We start from the raw sequence: 22,047 nt of genomic DNA, 5'->3' as shown, positions 1-22,047 counted from the left end.
TCCGACTCCGGGGACACTGTCTGCGAGGAATATGAACGCCGTTTCTTCCTATCTCCAGAGTCCCTGGACCAGGCCCCTACTTTTCCGTGACGTCCCCTTACCCCGAGGGTAACCGGACATCCCCTTACCCCGAGGGTAACCTCTTTCTCTCTCTCATGTCGTTCTCTCTCCCCTCCTGTCTCTGGTACTCTTTTTCAATCTCCAAATGTTTCTTCTCACTCGCCACACTCTCCGCATCACTGCCAGCCCTGTCCCAGTGGGGTTTTGTCGTCAAATCTAATCTGACTTAAAAAGTGACAGTACCAGCTGGAAGACCTGCAAAAAGTGAGCACACAATAAAATCACCTCCGCAAATCCACGAATCCAAGAGTCAACACAAAAGTCCACCGTCATCCCCTGAGAATTCGGTCAAGATACTACACTTTGATCTTAGCCAAAAGGCCAAGAAGCGATGATGGTTCTGATACTGGAGTCATCGCTGGTGTCCACAATAGTATGGATTACAAGCACATTTTGGGAATCTTCCTTACTCATCCCTGAAACCACTTTGTTAATATCCGGAGAATCAGGTAAACTTGAAGTGCTAGGAACAGGATTAAATACATCCCCAGGAACGCTTACATTAGTAACCTTATTTTCTTTGTCCCCCTCATCCTCATTCATCACCTCCTCATTCACTGTTGGCTCATTGTCATCATGCCACATGTCATCCCTCTTCTCTGGGGAACGTGTGGCCCAGTCGTCTACGGCGCCGCGATTCGCTGTGCAGAGTTGCGTTCCTTGGGCACGCCAGAAACCTATGATTGTGGGTTCGAATCCCGGTTCACACCGATTACGTTTCTAGGTTTGTCAGCACCATACCCGTGCTCGTGGGTTTCACCGAAGTGGTAAACGTCTTAGACCTGCATCACTTCGGGCTTTCCTCCCACATTAAGCTGACACACCGCGATATAACTGTAATACTGTTAAAAGCGGCGTTAAACCCAACTCACACATTCAATCACTCCTCCCTATTCTCCTGTTCTGACCTCTTGTCAACACCTGCTTTGTTTTGCATCCCGTATTACTGAAGTATTTTATTAAAGAATTCACTTGGGTGTGCCATGCATGAATTCCTCATGTGACCTTTGAACCCACAGCGCAAGCACATAGGGGCAGCAGCATGGTCATGCCATCCCCTAGCCTTACAATGTGTGGCACCTCATCAATAACCCTTTATTTAGACTGATAGGAACAGTGCGTACTCCCGTACGGATTATCATTTTATCTGGGAGGGTCATTGTGTCTCTGCACACATCAATGATTTGATAATAACAAACTCTTTCAATTTCAGAAGGTTGATGGATTGCTGTCTCTGTGCACATTCCACAAGGAGAGAACCGGATCAAAGCTTGGTGACATGTGTAACCTCTCTTCAGATACCAGCGATACCTTTTGAGATTGCAAACGGATTCAGTTTGATGGGTTCTTTGTCACAAGCTTCGAAAAACATGGTCAGATCAGTTGGGGGTATTTTCTTCAGGTGAATTGTCAGATTCTTTGTATCTTCGTTTTGAACTAGGGTGTTGGGAAGCCATGTCAAAAGGAAAAAGATTCGGTACCCCTTTTCCCCACCCACCATGGAGTGTCAACAAGTACAGTAAATTATGCTGCAGCGGATCCCCCGGGTGCAAAGACCGGGGATAAAGGGGTGGTATACTCCAGCAAATTAGACACGAAAAGCTGGAACTATCTACCAAATTACAGGACAGGCTGGTTCTGCCCATGACCATCAATTGGAGACGTACAGAATTCGGAGCTAAGCATCACCAGATTGGCCCATGAGCCACCGCCTTCTGGGCATAGGGCTCTAAGCAGGTTTTATACATTGATAGATACAGTAGAAACATTTAGAATATAATATATTTCATTAATACCAAATGTTTGTGCAAATAAAGTGTATGCACAGGGCATGACATGACCAGCCGATTGATAGGACCGGGCCCACCCTACCACCCGTCTAGGCAAAGTTAGGGTCGAAGTGGTGTGTTGGACTAAGGAGCACTATTGCCGGCTCCGTCGCCCTCAACCACAAGAATCCCTTCCTCTGCCGACACAGGGTCGCAGCCCACAGCAAACAGGCTGCCCAAATCGGTCGCCTTTTACGACAGCAATTGGGTGCTGAGGACACATTCTTGTTCATCTTCCCCAGGTCCCCACGGGGAAAGGATAATCCTAACCAATATTTTGCTAAAAACGTCCACGTTTCTGAGCAACCATTAACAAGTTTTTGTATATGTTTTAACTGAAAAGACTGTCATTTCGACTTGATATGTATCTCACCAAGGCCACCCTTCAAAACAGATTTGTATAAAACGGAGCGCCTAATAAGCTCAGCAGTGGACTGCCAAAATCGAAAAGTTTCCCTCTGGAAGAGGAAGAGAAATGTGCTGATTAACTATGACTGAGCTGGATATGTCCGTATATAAAATTTTGACCCATTTTTTTAAATTTGGACCGAAGCCAAAAGTGTGTAAAAGTTTAAACAAAAACTGGTGAGAAACTCGATCAAAGGCTTTCTCTTGGTCTAAACTAATTAGGGCACACGGGAGATTTTTTTCCTCCACGTAATCAAGCACATTACGATGTAAATGGCAATTATCATGAATAGACCTTCCGGGAACAGCACAAGTCTGATCTTGATGGACCACTTCACCTATGACATTGCCCAAACGAGTGCATAATAATTTGGAAATCATTTTTACATCGACGTTTAGTAAAGATATTGGGTGCCAATTACGTACATTAGTGGCATTTTTGACATCCTTACATAGAAGAGTAATATAAGATTTGTTTGACGAATTAGGCAAAGAGCCTTCCGAAAAACAGATTGACAAGACGAAGTAAGACAGCACCGACAACATCAAAAGTAAACACATAAAACTTCTTGGTAAGACCGTCTGGACCTGGTCACTTATCAGTCCCCATTGCCTTAAGGGCGCCTAAAATTTCGTCTTTTGTAATGTCACCTTCTTGTGAGTCCGAAACAGGTAAATCATCAAGAAATTGCTAATTTCTTCATCAATGGGATCGGCTGCCAAAAGTTCTGAATAGTATTTAACGAAAACCACAATGATATCTTGAGAGGTTTTGACTATTTTTCAAGAAGAGTCCGAAATTGCATTAATTGATTTTAATTGTCCTCTCTTTACTTCCTTACGGAAAAAATAACTAGAAGGTTTTTCTCCTAATTCTAACTCCTTATCCTGAGATCGGATACATTTGTTCAATTCCAAATCTTAAATTTGTTTTTTGATTTCTACAGTTTGATCAATATACAACCCAGGACGGCAAGATTTCAGCATGACATAAATTTTTATATTGGAATTCTATTTTTTTGCGGTGGGCTGACCGAGATTCATTACGCATTTTGAGTATAAGTTTAATAAAATTCTGAATTTTAATTTTAAAATCGTCCCACCAGTCTAGAGTTATTTCTTTTAAAGCAGGGACGTTACTGGTACAAAATGACGCAAATAATTTTTTAAAAGCTATATCCAAAATAGAGTTATTACACTTCCAATATGATGGCCCAAAATTTATGCCTTCAAAATCTCTAAGACTTACCACTACGTAATCGTGATCAGAAAAACAGCATGGGGTAATTGTCATAGAGTCGACAGCAGATAGGAGGTTGGAGGAGAGATAGAACCAGTCAAGCCGGGACCCACCACTAGTAGAACTACGCCAGGCAACGGAGACCCACTTGTCAATAATATTAGCCCCTTGTTGATTGCTTTTTTTTAATTACCTCCTATTTTATCAAATTTCAAATTACAAATACAGTTAAAATCAGCCCCTAAAACCATTAATTTGTTAGTTACTAAATATTAAGATATGTCTTGAAATTAGGTGCATAAATATTTATTAATCTTATTTTTGTTTCATTTATCTTTCCATCTATTACAACATATCTTCCTTCTTTATCGAAATTAAATACTCTACCTTAAAATCAATTCTTGAATTAATAATGATACCAACTCCTCTACTGACATTGGTACCAAAGGCCCAAAACCCATTTCCCTGAAATTTAGTTCATAAAATTTTGCTAAATTCAAATTATATATGTCAGTCTCCTGCAGAAATAGAAAATCAATGCCTGAATTAAATTTTTTAGACAATATATTACTTTTAGTTTGCTGTTCAATAAGCCCATTACAATTAATTGTTACAAAATTAAACATGTTTGTTGTTGTTGCTTGGTTTTTTTAAAAGAAATACAGCTAATGTAAAACAATGTATACACAAAAGCACTCCTTATAAATAAGTAGCAAAATTTGATTTGCAATTCAGTCTCATAGTCCGGGGGCGTAGCATAGTTCGTTATCGTTTGGCTCTGTTGATTGACCCAACTCAGGTGTCATTGAGCCGTGCCGTGCTGGATTCCCTTGACCTTGACTGGGAGGCTGGCAAGATGGCTGCTCGGGCAGCCTCAGACACGCTCTGGGAAACATGACTGGATTGCCTTGGTCTTTTCCCATTCACCGGTGACCCACTATTTTTCCTCCCCTTCTTTCCTTTTTTTTGTTGAGACCTGCCCCTTTCTAGATTTGGAAAATCAGTCTGACTGATGTCAGCAAAGAACTCCTGGGACTGCTGGTGCCACACACTCCCTCCCCTCCTTTTCACCACCCGTATAATCCATCTCCCCCTTAGCATTTTCACTGTAATTAATATCTAATGAATCGTCACTCTCGTCCAAAGTTTCTCTCTCCACGCTCTCCATCTCCTTCTGTTCCCTTTCTTTTTTCTCCCTTTCCTCCCTCACCCTCATTTCCTTTAACCTTTCCTCAGCCATTTCTGACTTTATTCCTATTCCAAACCCCTGCACATTGTGCCCTTGTGTGACCTTTCCTATAACATTTCAAACACAATTCCATCAACCTTTCCTCAGCCATTTGCAGTTCTCTCATTCTATTCTATTGTGCCCTTGTGTGACCTTTCCGATAACATTTAAGGCAAAGTGACTCCCTATGGAGCATACTCACTCACTCATTGCCTTCCCTCCCAATTTGACAAAGTAGGGCATGATTTCTTTTGAGTTTTCATCAATTTCCATGGTTACATTTCGCACTCCAGTGACCATGGGAACTCCCTCCACGTCTTCAGTTCATATTCAACACTCAGAACTTTCCCATAATCAGGAAAGAAGCGTGATAAGAATTCCCTCCAAATTTTATGTATGGCTTAATCTTCTTGGCGCTCTCGTCTTTCTCCATTGTCACGTTTCTTACTCCTGTGAACATGGCAACTCCATCCATGTCTTCAATTACAAACTCCACGCTTAGCACTTTCCCATAATTGGAAAAGAAGCGGGACACATACTGGTTTTTCACAGTTGCATGCAACCAAGGAATGCTTCAGGTTATGACTTGTCTGTCATAAGAATTAAAGCTGGTGGACTTGTAGCCCATTTGCATATTTTTAACATTTTAACAAAGGTATTGTCCTTATATGTGGCAAACCACACACCATGTCAGTCAGTTTTCCAAAATATCTCTGATGTTTCTGACGTTGAAATCAGGGTGTTGTGAACAAAACACAGCCAGTAAATCAGCCTTGTTAAAGTTTTGTTTCCGACGGACATTTCAGATCCAATACAGTTGTTTTCGGGTCAACTAAATAGTATTGCTGACAAAACAATTCCAAAGTCCTCTGCAAATCCTCATGTTCGTAGGCACTCGTGAAGAGCAACCTCCTCGTGGTGAGTGCTGGGTAACGCTAATCGCTCTTCCCCCGTGTGGAACCGGGGCAGAATATTTCCACAGCCTCCCATTGCTGGTCGTATGAGGCGACTAAAATGGGCAACCTGTTTGCCGTGGGTTGCGTCCCTGTGTCGGCGGAGGACGGGAGTCTGGTGGTTGAGGGCAATGGTTCCAGGAATAGCGTTCCTTTGCCCAATACACCACTTCGACCCTTACTTCGCCTAGACGGGTGGTAGGATGGGCCCGGTCCTATCAATCGGCTGGTCATGCCATGCCCTGTGCGTTTAATTTCATTTGCACAATTTCGGTGGTCATGAGCTATATTTCAATTTATTGTACTGATCAATTTGACTTCAGATGTTCTTTAACTAATAGAACCATCTCCTGTTACACTCATTTTCGTGTAGACATCTATTGTTTGAAATTATAAAATCAAGAATTACTTGAACATTGCTATGTTTGCCTAGAGTCATAATGCCCAGAAGGCGGTGGCTCATGGGCCAATCCGGTGGAACATTTTTTGATGCTTCTGCTTGAGTATACCCTCTTGGTATCCTTGGTGTCACCTGTCGGAGGCCCACAGGTGTATGGCATCGTCCTTGTTGATACTCCATGGTGGGTGGGGAGCCAAGAGGGTGAAACATAATCACTACCACCATGGAACCCCCTATGAAAAAACGTTCCCATGATTCAGATGATTCGTTTGGTACTGAGGACGTTCGTCCGCAGGCTACTGTCACTTTTGAAAACTGGCCCAGATTTCTAGTCATTTCTGCTTTGGATGGTTCACCTCTTAAGCTTAACCCATTTGCCGTTGAGAAGGCTATACAAGGCATAGCTGGAGATGTCGAAGATGCCAAAAGACTACGTAGTGGGTGTTTGCTGATAAAATGTAAGAGACACAAACAAGCAGTTAGCCTTCTGTCCATAAAGTCACTGGCAAATGTTCCCGTTGTGGTTTCTCCGCATAGGTCACTAAATAGCAGCAAGGGAATAGTACGAGACAGAGGTAGATTCCTGGCTGATATGAGTGAAGAAGATATCCTTGAAGAACTCAAAAGCCAACATGTTCTCTCTGTGAAACGGTTTACTTCAAAGAGAAATGGTGAGGTCACCAAGACCAATACGTACCTGTTTACTTTTGGTACTCCGACTCTTCCAACTTCAATTCGAGCAGGATATTGTAGTATCAAGGTTGATATGTACATACCAAATCCATTGAGATGCTACAAATGTCAACACTATGGACATGGTTCCAGAGCATGCGACAAACAGGCTGCTTGTCATCGCTGTGGTGGCAATTGTGCAGATGGTTCTGAGTGTGATAAAGATCCCTCATGTGTGAATTGTGGCGGTAACCATGTTTCCTCCTCAAAAGAATGTCCAGTATGGAAACGCGAGTCAAAGGTTGTCAAAGTCAAACATGAGCGGAACATCTCTTTTCAAGATGCTAAGAAAATTGTTTTAGATGAAGAACAGTGTGTTCGAAATTCTTACTCTGCAGCTGTTTCACGACCAAGTACACGGCCTGTTCCCCAGCCTGTTTCACACACAACTGTCGGATGTCAGACAGATTACACATGGACCTCAACGGAATCACCTGAAATACTTTCACTTTCTGCTAATTCAGCAATTGTCTTAGAAACTGCCAGTTCTCAAACACCTACCCAAAAACCAGCTAAGAAATCAAATCCAAATGTTGATTACTCAAAAAACAAAGGCAAATCAGATCGTCTCCCTAAGGGTCAAAGAGATCCTGTTACTATGTTTAATAGGTTTGGTGTGTTCGAGGACATGGATGTGTCTTCTCCACAAAACACACGATCAAGAAGCCATTCCCCTAGGAAAAAAGGCCGTGAAAGGTCTCCTGTCAGTGCACCATAATGCATAATAACACTATTATACAATGGAACTGTCGAGGGCTTAGGGCGAATTTTGATGAGGTTAAACTTCTATCTAAGGAATTTAATCCTGTGGCTTTTAGTCTTCAAGAAACATATTTAAGAGATTGCGATAATATTGACTTCCGTCAATATCATATGTTTCATTCATATGCAAGGGTTACCAATAGTAAAAGAACGGGTGGTGCCAGTGTACTCGTTCGACAAGGAACATTACACAGTGCTATACCGCTAAATACCAACCTACAGGCAGTTGCAGTACGATTAACTCTGCATATTGCTATTACTTTATGTTCTCTGTATTTACCTCCATCCACTGCACTTCAGATAAAAGATTTAGATACTCTTATCACCCAACTTCCTAAGCCATTTTTGCTTATGGGCGATCTAAATGGTCACAACCCATTATGGGGTTCGGGTGATCAAAATCATAAAGGGAAAATACTCGAAGAGTTGCTCCAGAAGCATGATCTCTGTCTATTTAATGATGGTAGCAACACGTATTTACATCCAGCGACTGGTACTTACTCAGCTCTTGATTTAGCCTTTGCTGATCCGTCTCTTTTAGATGAGTTCTCATGGTCAGTACATGATGACCTTTGTGGGAGTGATCATTTCCCAACCTTACTCAAAACTATCGTTCCTTGTCAGGACCCACCCATTACTAAATGGAAACTCAACAAGGCAGATTGGCAAACCTTTAGTACAATGTGCAGTGATAAATTAACCTTTGAAAATTTTATTGATGATCCTGATCAGATCAGATCATTTTCGGATAAATTAATCAACATTGCCACAGAAACTATTCCTAAGACCTCGACAAATCCACATGTAAAAACACCATGGTATAATGACGATTGTAGAAAAGCTCGGAAAAATAGGAAAAAGTCTGAAAGAGTGTTTAATAAACACCCAACTGCCAATAATTTAAACTGCTTAAGAATGTCAAGAGCAAAGGCTCGTAGAACAATTAAACAAAATAGACGTTCAAGCTGGAAAAAGTTTGTTTCAAAAATAAATTCTCGTACACCCCTTAATAAAGTATGGAATATGATAAGAAAGATAAAAGGAAAGGGGTCACAGAGCAATATTCAGCATCTACAATCTAATCATGATGTATTGACATCAAAACAGGATATTGCTAATAAGTTGGCAGAAACGTTCAGCCAAAATTCCTCCTCTAGCAACTATGACCCAAAATTTCAAAAATTTCAAAATCAGCAGGAAAGGAAAACTCTGAATTTTCGGTCTGATAATGCAGAGGATTATAATGAATCCTTTTCGTTGACTGAGTTACAAGAGGCTTTGAACAAGGCTCATGATACAGCTTCTGGTCCAAATGACGTACATTATCAATTTTTGAAACATCTTCCTGAGACTTCTCTTTTAACCCTTTTATCCATATTTAATAGTATATGGGAAAATGGTAACTTCCCTCCTTCCTGGCATGAGGCTACTGTAATACCTGTGCCTAAACCTGGTAAAGATCACACAGATTCTTCTAATTACAGACCTATTGCTCTGACAAGTTGTCTCTGTAAAACCATGGAACGGATGATTAACCGGCGTCTCGTTTGGTTTCTTGAATCAAATAATCTGATCACAGACATTCAGTGTGGTTTTAGACACAACAGGAGCACCATCGATCATCTTGTCCGATTGGAATCATTTGTACGGAATGGCTTTGTAAACAAGCAACATGTTGTGTCGATCTTTTTTGATCTTGAGAAGGCTTACGATACCACGTGGAAGTATGGTATATTAAAAGATCTCCACGACATGGGTATACGTGGCCGTATGCCTGATTTCATCACTCGCTTTTTAGAAGATAGAAAATTTAAAGTTAGAGTTGGATCCACATTGTCCGAGATATATGATCAGGAAATGGGGGTCCCTCAGGGCAGTATTTTATCAGTGACACTTTTTAGCATTAAAATCAACAGTCTTGCTCAAGTTTTAAATGAAAATATTGATGGTTCGTTGTTTGTTGACGATTTTAATGTTTCATGCTGTGGTGCAAATATGAATAGCATTGAGAGACAGTTACAGCTTTGTCTCAATAAAATACAGAAATGGGCCTTAGAAAATGGTTTTAAGTTTTCCAAAACTAAAACCTGCTGTGTTCATTTTTGCAATAAACGGAAACTGCATAAAGATCCTGAATTGACTTTAAATAATACTCCAATAAAAGTGGTCAAAGAAACCAAGTTTTTAGGTATTACCTTTGATCAAAAGTTATCATTTATACCCCACATTAAAAATCTTAAAGCTAGATGTTTGAAGGCGCTTGACATTTTAAAGGTAGTGTCAAATACTAGGTGGGGTGGTGATAGAGAAACACTATTACATCTCTATAGAACTTTGATAAGGTCTAAACTTGATTACGGCTGCTTCATTTATGGCTCAGCTCGTAAATCATACATTCAAGTCCTTGACACTATTCACAATCAGGGTCTTCGGTTGTGTCTTGGAGCATTTAGGACATCGCCAATTGAAAGTCTATATGTGGAAGCCAATGAACCCAGTCTTTGCTTAAGACGAATAAAACTGGCATTACAATATATCACTAAACTCTGCTCTCATCCTTCTAATCCAGCATTTAACAATATCTTCAATGCTCCATACCAGCATTTATATATAAGAAATCCAAACACAATCCCACCACTTGGAATTCGCATGCAATCCCATATCAAGGATGCTCATTTAAATCTCTCTGCCATTGCTGAATACAAAATCTCAGAAATGCCTCCTTGGCAATCGATACAACCTGCTGTTAATTTAGAATTAGCGAACCTGAAGAAGTCTGACACTAATCAATTATTTTATCAACAAGAATTTCATGAACTGAAGAACCGATATTCCTCTTATACAAGTATTTACACTGATGGTTCAAAAGATGATGAAAAGGTGTCTGCTGCAGCTGTTGCTAACAATTATACAGTGTCTATGCGTATAACTGACGGAAGTTCGATATTTACGGCAGAAGCTCAGGCTATATTATTAGCTTTGCAATATATTGAACAGTCTTCTAAAAGCAGTTTTCTCATATTATCTGATAGTTTGTCCTGTTTACAGGCCATCAAAAATCGAAAAGTGGATCATCCATTTTTAGCTGAAATTTTAAGGTGTCATCTCAATTTATCCGTAGCTGGAAAAGATATAATTTTTTGTTGGCTGCCCAGTCATGTTGGCATCAGTGGTAACTGTAAAGCAGATTCTTCGGCAAAAGCTGCTCTTAATAAACCAATTTCCAACACAAACTTCCCATATTCTGATCTAAAACCTTCCATCAGACAATATGTGAATGACCATTGGCAAAAAAGTTGGAATACCAAGACTATGAACAAACTTCATGCTATCAAACCACTGATTGGTGGTCACGCCCATTCTGGTTTATATCGTCATGATGAAGTTGTTTTGCAGCGGTGCCGCATTGGCCACAGTTATTGTACACATTCATTTTTATTGAAGGGTGAAGATCCACCTTTTTGTATACCTTGCCATAGCCCTCTTACTATGAAGCACATTCTGCTGGAATGTGTTGATTTTGCACTTGTCAGGCAACGTTTTTATGATAATGTTCGTACCTTATCTGAACTTTTTACCACAGTTTCTAATCACTTGATTTTAGCGTATTTAAAGGAAATCAAGCTCTATGATAAAATATAGATTTTTTACCTGAACAGTCAGTCTTTTACCTCTGAATGTGATATATGACTGAGATTTTAGTGATTTTCAACATCACTTTTATTCTATTGGTTGATATCTGATTACAAAAAAGACATTTCTCGCCGCGAATAGCTGCAAAATTGCTGATGCGGCGTTAAGCAATATTCACTCACTCACCTCATGTTCGTAAACCATGGTTTACCAATGAATGCAAACAACAAGGAAGAGTAGGAAGAAAGCAGAAACAGAATTCCGCAAACATCCTACAGTTCACAACCTAAATAATGTTCAATTTACTTGTGCCAAAGCACGACGGGCTTATAAACAAAATAAGCGTCAATCATGGAGGAATTTTGTCTCAAAAATTAACTCACGCACACCCATGTCAAAGATGTGGAACATGGTTAAAAAAATAAAAGGCAAAGGTTCCAAATCGTCTGTTAACCACCTCAAAGATGGTGACACATTAATAACTGATCAATCTGCCATTGCAAATAAACTTGGCGAAACTCTTGCCAAACATTCTTCATCAACAGATCATGTCCCTGAGTTTCAGAGACATCAGAAACAACAGGAAAATAAAAGGTTAATTTTGATTCCAGTGATGGTGAAGATTACAATGAAGTATTTTCATTGCATGAGCTGCATATTGCTCTTGAGCAAGCTCATGATACTGCAGCAGGGGATAATAATATTCACTATCAGTTATTAAAGCATTTGCCTGAATCATGTCTTGAGACACTTCTAGATATTCTTTACCAAATATGGACGTCGGGGAATTTTCCACCTTTGTGGTATGTTGCCATTGTAGTCCCCATACGAACACCTGGCCGGAATCACGCGGATCCTTCAAATAACCGCCCTATCTCTTTATCCAGTTGCGTTTGCAGAACTATGGAACGACTGGTGAACAATAGATTAGTTTGGTATCTGGAAAGTAATGATCTTACCAATATTCAATGTGGTTTCCGCAAAAATCGAAGTACTACTGATCATTTAGTACGATTGGAATCCTTTGTTAAAAATGCCATAGTTAATAAACAACACGTAGTATCCATTTTCTTTGATCTTGAGAAAGCATATGATGCTACCTGGAAGCATGGCATTATAAAGGACTTAAATGATTTGGGCTTGCGAGGTCGTTTACCTCATTTCATATCACAATTTTTATCTGACAGGCAATTTCAAGTCTGATCATTAAAATCAGGATCAGGGTGTCCCGCAAGGCAGTATTTTGTCTGTCACTTTATTTAGTATAAAAATAAATAGTCTTTCGAAGGTTATAAGTGATTCAGTCAGTGGATGGATCACTTTTCGTGGATGATTTTAATAAATCTCGTGGTAAAAATATGCGTGCAATGAGAGACAGTTACAAATCTGTCTAAAAATTCACAAGTGGTCTCTTCAAAACGGGTTTAAATTTTCTACATCAGAAAGTAACTGTATACACTTCGGCAGAAAATATAAGCCGCATAAAGACCCTGAATTATTTTTGAAGTTTAAAGGAGGCCAAATTCTTGGGACTCATCTTTGATAGCCATTTAACGTTCCTACCACATATTAAGGCACTTAAAGCAAGATGTCTGAAGGCACTCGAATTGTTGAAAGTTGTATCTAAATCAAAGTGGGGAGGAGATCAGACAACACTCTTACACTTATACAGGTCATTAACCTGTTCTTTAACTTGATTACTGCTCCATCGTTTATGGTGGAGCATGTAAAAGTAACTTACAAAAACTGGATACTGTCCATCACCAAGGCCTGAGAGCCTTTCGTACTTCTCCTATTCCAAGTCTCTCTGTTGAAGCGGATGAGCTTTCTCTTATACAATGCCATCTGGAATTATCTTTACAATACATCACTAAATTATATTCTAATCAGTCAAATCCACCTTTAATTGTGTGTTTAATCCTCTTTATGAAGATATTTACAATAAGAAATCATCTCTTGTTCCAACAGTTGGAATAAGAATTAAATCTGTCATTTCTGTTTCTGCTGCTAAGATTAAGTTTCATGATAAAGCTGCCATACAACTGTTTTCATGGCCTTCTTGGCAAATGGTAAGGCCAAATGTAGACCTCACATTAATGAGACTTAAGATATCTGATACTAATCCACTAATTTATAAACAAGAATACAATCAATTGCGAAACACATACGACACTTATAAATCTTTATTTACAGATGGATCCAAGGATGGTGGCGCAGTTGCTTTTTCCCATCACAAGGGATAAATATTTCAGTGTTAAAACAATTAAGGACCTTTTTAATGATGATAGTTCTCATTTAATATGTTTTTTAAAAGAAATTGAACTTATTCATAAATTTTGATGTATTTAGTGAATTATTTTATAAATTTGTAGTATATGATTATGAACTGAGACTGTTAGTGGTTGTACCCTTGATGGGGGTTGAAGCAGCGTAAAAATTATTGTCCCCCAGAGAGGGTGCGTAGTCAAAGTATTTAATATATACCAGGTTTTTAAACATAGAATATCTGTTTGTTTTAATTTTGGCTAAACTTCTCCATAATCACCAGCAACTGAAGGGATGGTGTTAATCCTGCCAGGGTCTATGCAGGTAGCAAAGGTACTATAAGTCCCCATGGTCCTCAGCATGGTGGTCTACCTTTAGGTTGCTGGTGATATATAGCCCAGTTTTACCTTGCATGGTATTGTATGAACAGTCAAGTTTTATTGTGATTTACTAGTTTTAAACCTACATCTGTGATAATCTAGTTCTTTTACTGTCCTTTGTCGACAGGTTTGTATTCTAAATTGATGTATTGTATAATTTGATGTAGTCACTATATGGCTGAAATATTACCGATGTGACTTTAAATATTAACTCACTCACTCATGTTTTAAGGGGTCATGAGACAGGCATCTTGCTCCATGACTACAAACAGTATCGCCTTGGCGGAGTAAGTCAAAAGCTCCTTCTCTGCGGGGGTGGTCGGGTAGCCTAGTGGTTAAAGCGTTCTCTCGTCACGCTGAAGACCCGGGTTCGAATCCCGACATGGGTACAATGCGTGAAGCCCAATTCTGGTGTCCCCCGCCGTGATTTTGCTGGAATATTGCTAAAAGCGGCGTAAAACCATACTTACTCACTCACTCCTTCTCTGAGCCATGTATTAAGCCGTCATGAGACAGGCATCTTGCTCCATGACTACAAACAGTATCTCCTTGGCGGACTAAGTCACAAGCTCCTTCTCTGCGTGATGTTTTTAAGCCGTCATGAGACAGGCATCTTGCTCCATGACTACAGACAGTATCTCCTTGGTGGACGAAGTCACAAGCTCCTTCTCTGCGTGATGTTTTTAAGCCGTCATGAGACAGGCATCTTGCTCCATGACTACAGACAGTATCTCCTTGGTAGACGAAGTCACAAGCTCCTTCTCTGCGTGATGTTTTAAGCCGTCATGAGACAGGCATCTTGCTCCATGACTACAAACAGTATCTCCTTGGTGGAACACCACATATGATCAGCTCTTTGCGCTGATAACAACACAGTAAATAACTGATTGGTGCTCACCTTTGACCATTGGTTTGTCTCACCAAGGCTCAAGAAAAGTAAAAAACTTAAGGCACATAATCACCATTATCTGTCCAACAGAGCACATGGTTTTGGTAAGGTAAAAACAAGAACAACAGACTCATGTTTGTATATTTTTAATTTACACAACAGTATAAATAACCTGCCACTGTACATGGATGTGTGAGCACTTTAGCACTGGATGGAAGCGTCTCTCTTTAGAGGCAGCGTTCTAGGTAGCTACATACAGCAGAGGGTGGCCATTACATACACCAAGGGGAAACAACTCTGAATGAAGGTAAGGGGAGTTAACTCCAATCACTCACACAACTCTTGGTCCCACCTTCCTTATAATGAATGTCCCCAGATGTGACTTTCCAAATTCGCCTTCGACTTAATAGAAGACACATCTCTAACAAGCAAGTATATAATTCCTTCCTGACATGATGAAGTTGTTGTTTGGCTTCGGAAACAAAGTCACGACAACATCAACTGTTATTGACAAGTAGATATCAGCAGGAGTTGCCAAGTTTGTGCAGTAAATCTCTACCTCTGCTGTATGCAGGAAACTGACAGCAAGCCGAGAAGCTGGCAGTAGACATATACACTTCATGCAAATAAAATACACTTCATCCTTCTCATCTCTTGATTGTCGTCCCAGAGTTTGACTGGAATCCTTTTTAAACACATGAAGTTCAGATCCACAATCAAATTAATAAAACTGACAATTGAAATATCGTTAACTAAATAATTTTCAAGAAAATTGTGACCATTAACGTAAATATAAGTACAGTATCGTATTTCAGTCAGTGAAAGTCTCAACATAAATCTTCATGGGACACTGAACTCTCTCCTCCCCTAACATAAAGCATGGATGTGATTGGCTGTACAGAAGCAAGGGAGGCTATCATACACAATGCTGTACAGCAGGATGGAGGGGGCTGAACACTGACAGATAGCTATATATGTATATGTATGTACAGTACCCTGTGTCGAGATATGATGAATTCATTGTTTGACAACCTGAAGTCAAGCAATACCCATAGGGGAACCTAGGACTGGATTCCTGTGACATTTATGATAACTCCTTTGTCCGAATGATCATGAAAGTAAAAAGAGTCATTGATCAATGACAAACATGAAAAGAATCCTAACGATTTCAATTTTGATTCATGATCAGAAAACAAAATTTGTCTTACGCTTGTAAGTTGTTATCAAAGGAACCAAAATCTTTTTAACCCAACAAGGAGTGTTCCCCAAGACTAAACTACCATATATGGACATAGCTGGTCATAGGGGCTTTGTCCAAAGTTGGCACACAATTTCGGAATCCTCAAGACAAAATGTTCTTTTTCACAAAGGAACAAACTCCATCTTGGCAATAACTCCTATCATCAGGAGTCAGCACAAACCTGGCCTTTCAACAACTTGCAGGCCCTTCTCTTACTTTTGTAGACACTGGCAATACACAAAGGCCAGGTTTGAAGACTGTCAGGGTCGCGCATGCTTACTAAAAGGGAAAATGAAGCTGTGATGAAAAGTCAAACTACAATGCCATGAGAACTTTTGACATACCCCCTAAAAATAAAACACTGAGTGCACCTGATCCAGAGATCCCTCTCAGAACAGCTGCATGATGTCCGGTACCTCTGTGAACTCCTAGAAATGTTAACATTATATATTATTAACACAAGGACAACCCTCCCTGAAATACAGTTTAGACAGGGTGGATGATCTCTGCTGCCCTATCCCCTGTCACATCCACAGTTACACTGTTTAATGCATGCACGATGCATGAGGCCACACCTCTTGGTTTACATTTGATGAAATCATAATCATTCAAATTCACACAGACACCTGAATATACAGTTCTTTTGAACCAGATTGTAAAGAGACTTCTTATTTCTTTCCGACACTCTGTCCATCCCTCATGAAAAGCTGCAAACCAAGGTATAAGAAATATGTGGCTTAACCAGATTGATCTTGAATTTCTTCTTGATACAGTTGTGTCCTACGACCAACCTGACCCACAGGGTTAAACAAATTCAAGATGGAGTTGATATAATGCATCATGCTAGTGACTAATTTGGCACACACAATTAATTAGGGACTGATGAGGAGAGGACTAAAATGGTTACACAGAATGATGCAGATACAGACAAAACAACATGTCCGCTGTTCCTCCTGGTGGTTCTTGTGGCTGATGGAGTCTGCAGTCACTTCACCGCCACACAGCTGTGCTATAAGGCAAAGGGGTCTTCTCTTCATCAATGTACCATCATCCATGTTACTGATGCAGGGGCATCTCGCAGCCCAATAATGTCTTAATTAAGTATACTCATGTCAACACATCAACTATATCAGTACATTCTTTGCAGTATCTCATCATGTTAACACTTCAGTATCATAGTAGCAAACTTAAGTACAGTCATCTTGCATTATTAAATCCAACAAAAACAATTTGACATATTTTAAAAATCACAATGCCCAGGTTTTTCTTTCTCAATGCATGGATATGAGATAACATGACGAAGTGAGCAGATTCTCACAGTATGTGAGCTGAAACATGGTGAACTTTGTGAACACAATTAAAAATATCAAGCCTTGCAAAATAACAGATTTAGCATCAAATGAGTATCGGCACATGTTCCCAAGTCTGATCAACTCTACAGCAGAACCATTTCTTAAATTCAATCTTAGCCTGAAAGAAATAAAACGTGTGATGATTCTCATCTTCTGGTTCGGGCAAGCCCATTTTGTTGTGTATGTATATTTTGACAAAACCCCGGACACTGGACTGACAGTGACACAGGCAGGAATAAGACACAGGAGCTGCTTTACTCTGGACTTAAACAATATCAGACTTGCATGAAAATATATTTGATTAGATTGGCTTACAATAAGCCCCGAATAACCTGCTCATTCCTGATTTGATCAGTCGAACAGAATCTTAAGACAGCCTCCAACAAACAAATGAACAACAACTGGTGACTTCCATAACAATGTCTACCAAAGGCGACTTCAAGAATAAATATGTCCTGTTACAGTTTAAGTCCAAAGTGGGTCTCATCATGTGTTTCTATGGTTCGCGTTTCTTTTTGCGGTGAGTATAGGTTTGTTAAACCTAATAACCTAATAAACAAGCACCTTTAAAATGAAGAACTCGGGGAACAAAAGTGTAACACTGCAATAAGTGAATAACAACACTGGGATTGTGGAGAATACAGAATGTGTGACACCGAACACAGATGGAAAAACAAACATGTGTCCTTTGTGCTTCCCTCAGAAGGTTGGATCCATGGTAAAGCAATCACTACCAGATTTCACAACAGAAATAGTAACACAGCACTTTCAGCAGTGAGAAAGATTTGCATAGCAGACCTGGGTTATCTTGTGTTGCATAATTCACTAGTCAGTGGCCAATGATGAGAGAAGAGGTCACAGTATATAAAAGTGTCTACCGTCAGAAGATATTCACTAGTCAGTTGCCCATGATGAGAGAAGTCACGGTGTATAAAACTGTCTACCGTAAGAAGACATTCACTAGTCCAGTTGCCCATGATGAGAGAAGACGTCACAGTATATAAACGTGTCTACTGTCAGAAGACATTCACATGGTGGTTCCTGTACAGGGAATGTGCACTTTGAAAATGTGCATCAGTTTTCTGTTCAATGATCAGCGTGTCTTGCGAGATTTACACCTCTCACAGTTCAGCGAAAATCATAACTTGGGCACAACCACTTTTGCTATCTGTGCAATATGTGCACATGTACCTTTGTAAGTACTTATTAACAAAAGTTATAACGAGATTCTATGGTAAATTCTTCACAAAACATAGGTTTCGAACAAAATAATTAAAATGGATTATCTTGCCTCCAAGGACAAACATACAGCCCAGATGTTAACAAAGAGTTAAATTCTCTGTTTTTCATACAAAAATAACAGAGAACTAACAAGATATGAAACTACATGATTTGTTCATTTAAAAAAGATTTCATAAACATGTTTTTAGAGTTCAGAGACTGAAGAACTGAACATGACGGTACCTAAGGCCACACATTTTTTTTATTTTTCGTTTCACTGGCCCCGTCTATCCTAACTAAAAAACAGCCGGTCCAAGAAATAAATTAAACATAAAAATATTTATTTTTATTATGTCTCCCACTAGTAATATAGACCCTCTTATATAATATATAATGTACTCCATAAATCCCATGTATACATCACTATCAGTGATTCATGAGGCCACCTGGAAATCCACAGCAGAATGATTTTCTTAAAGTAAATAAATAATTGAAATAGCTATTTATTTTTATTTTGTCCAACCTTGGGTGGCAAAGCTGGAATAAATCCGAGAAACATAAGATTAAAAACGTGTGGCCTAACAGTGCATTAGGAAAGTTGATCAATATACTGAGTTATCTCCCCTGCCTACTTTCCCGACCCCTACCAGTGTGTAAGGGGTGTGAGTATGTTCAAGCAGCTATATTTGATTGTCAGCTAAACACAGCAACACCCAGAAGCTGGGGCCCTGTAGGGGTTTTGTTGCAACACCCTAACAGGTCCTCACAACTACTTTTGTCTATTATGTACACTCTATGGTATAATACACAGATTGCTGTGACCAAACAGGAGGCTATCATACAGGGGTATAACACACATATCTCCTGGCAAATGTCCACATGGGACTTTCTTGTTTCCCCATTGTTGAAACCATACCATGTCCAACAGCATGTTACCCAAAACATGTGTGTTTATTTCCTGCATTACCTCAACGGTAAAATTAAAACATTGTAACTAATGATACAATCTGTGTATGGAGTCTTCCCCAAATGGTATTATGTTGAGAAATTACGGGATGAAAACACTGTGCTCTTTGTCCCTTACTGGACACAAATCCTCAGGGTCAGGGTGACATGCATCCTGGGAATTGTTCTCAGTGTTCCTGGATCATGAGTCAATGTTGCACGCAGAACAATTGCCATTCAAACTCATGAACAACGTACTTGTTCAATGTCTTCAAAGGTTCCATGAGAGTCTATTATCTCTTGAAATGAGCACATCAGGTCCAACACACAATCTGGACATGAAATGCCCCACGTTGTTTACAAAGACCTAAGCTTTCAGTAATTCCATTTCTCCAGGAAAGCACAAGCGTCAGTCGTCCTATATTCCGTGAAGAAACACTTCCAGGTCGTCTGGAGGTGCCATCTCCGAGTTGACTTTCTTAACAATCCTCACTCCCACACCATGACTCAGAACCAACTCCGCTGGTGCATCTGACAACACATCAAGTTCTATTGCAGACAAACATGTAAGTACTCACTACTCGGTGAAACATCAATTTCCACCTACGACTCCTGGCCATACTGGTTAAGTTTCAAGTTGAATCAGTGCTTTGCCCACAGACTTGGTCTGTGTGATGACTCTCTCTGCCCACTCTACTATAGCTATGCTTGCATCTGTCCGTTAAAGCACTTAACACATACATAATGTAGATGGCCAGTCTTAGCACACCTTGATCGCTCTGCTCATTCATTGACTTCTGGAACTCTGAAGACGGTCAGTGACTCTTGTGAGGATGGGGAGTAAAGTCCTGCACGTGCTGTCCCTCTGCGTGGTGAGGGCTGCCACCAATCTGACTGGTACATCTCTAGCATCTGCTCCACACTGCTGTATGGTGAGGTGACTCCAACAAATATGCCAATATCCTATTAATGGCACTCAACCTTCACCAAGTCAGATCAAGCTGACCATGTCATCCCATTTCAATCTGTACTCAGATGTAGTCCACTCGAGGTGGTATCCCATCACAATAGCCACTTAAATCTGCAAGTCTTCATTCCGTTGTCATGAAACAGACCACAAAATATTCCTACCAGGTTTCGGCATAGTCCAATCTCTGTTAGTAAGAAAACTGGTGAGAGCTTGAGTCTAAATCTGCCTATCACTATGGTAACATCAATGTGGTGACCTTGACCTTCATCATATGAATCTGCCGAGTGCTGTGTAGAAATCTTGTAAACACACAAGGAGCTGGGTGAACTTTGGCCTCTCGTCAGGTGACATCGCCCAGCAACAAGCCATGACAGCAAACCTGCAGAGAGAGAGAGAGTGAGTGAGTGATTATAGAACAGAAGTAATGTTAACTATTCCAACACCACAGGCTGGTACACCAACCAAGACGTCATGAGTCCCCAGACACAACAGGCTGGTACACCCGCCCAGACGCCATGAGTCCCCAGACACGACAGGCTGGTACACCAACCAAGACGCCATGAGTCCCCAGACACGACAGGCTGGTACACCAACCAAGACGCCATGAGTCCCAAGACACGACAGGCTGGTACACCCCCCCAGACGCCATGAGTCCCAAGATACCACAGGCCGGTACACCAACCAAGACGCCATGAGTCCCCAGACACCACAGGCCGGTACACCAACCAAGACGCCATGAGTGCCTAGATACCACAGGCAGGTACACCAACCAAGACGCCATGAGTGCCTAGATACCACAGGCAGGTACACCAACCAAGACGTCATGTGTCCCCAGACACCACAGGCCAGTACACCAACCAAGACGCCATGAGTCCCCAGACACCACAGGCCGGTACACCAACCAAGACGTCATGAGTCCCCAGACACAACAGGCCGGTACACCAACCAAGACGCCATGAGTCCCCAGACACCACAGGCCAGTACACCAACCAAGACGTCATGTGTCCCCAGACACCACAGGCCAGTACACCAACCAAGACGTCATGAGTGCCTAGGTACCACAGGCCGGTACACCAACCAAGACGCCATGAGTCCCCAGACACCACAGGCTGGTACACCAACCAAGACGTCATGTGTCCCCAGACACCACAGGCCGGTACACCAACCAAGACGCCATGAGTCCCCAGACACCACAGGCTGGTACACCAACCAAGACGTCATGAGTCCCCAGACACCACAGGCTGGTACACCAACCAAGACGCCGTGAGTCCCCAGACACCACAGGCCGGTACACCAACCAAGACGCCATGAGTCCCCAGACACCACAGGCAGGTACACCAACCAAGACGCCGTGAGTCCCCAGACACCACAGGCCGGTACACCAACCAAGACGCCATGAGTCCCCAGACACCCCAGGCCGGTACACCAACCAAGCTGCATGTGTCCCCAGACACCGCAAGCAGGTACACCAACCAAGACG

At 40.9% G+C, this 22,047-nt stretch overlaps 1 protein-coding gene and 1 pseudogene across 2 annotated transcripts in view; both read right to left on the bottom strand.

Moving 5' to 3' along the window:
* Window positions 1-308: 308 nt before the first annotated feature.
* On the bottom strand, window positions 309-453 carry LOC124128286 (annotated as a pseudogene).
* Window positions 454-14,969: 14,516 nt separating this feature from the next.
* The window catches only part of LOC124119956 (tyrosine-protein kinase RYK-like), a 136,704-nt gene continuing 129,626 nt past the window's right edge, over window positions 14,970-22,047 (bottom strand). For both annotated transcript variants that reach the window (XM_048391773.1, XM_048391774.1), the window contains exon 14: window positions 14,970-20,946. In XM_048391773.1, coding sequence (XP_048247730.1) covers window positions 20,835-20,946 — 112 coding nt within the window. In that variant the 3' untranslated portion in view covers window positions 14,970-20,834. The remainder of the gene's footprint in view (window positions 20,947-22,047) is intronic.

Source organism: Haliotis rufescens, unplaced genomic scaffold, assembly GCF_023055435.1.
Source record: "Haliotis rufescens isolate VD_foot unplaced genomic scaffold, xgHalRufe1.0.p SCAF_98, whole genome shotgun sequence".
NCBI classification, from domain to species: domain Eukaryota; kingdom Metazoa; phylum Mollusca; class Gastropoda; order Lepetellida; family Haliotidae; genus Haliotis; species Haliotis rufescens.
This window is presented reverse-complemented; position numbering and strand designations above follow the sequence as displayed.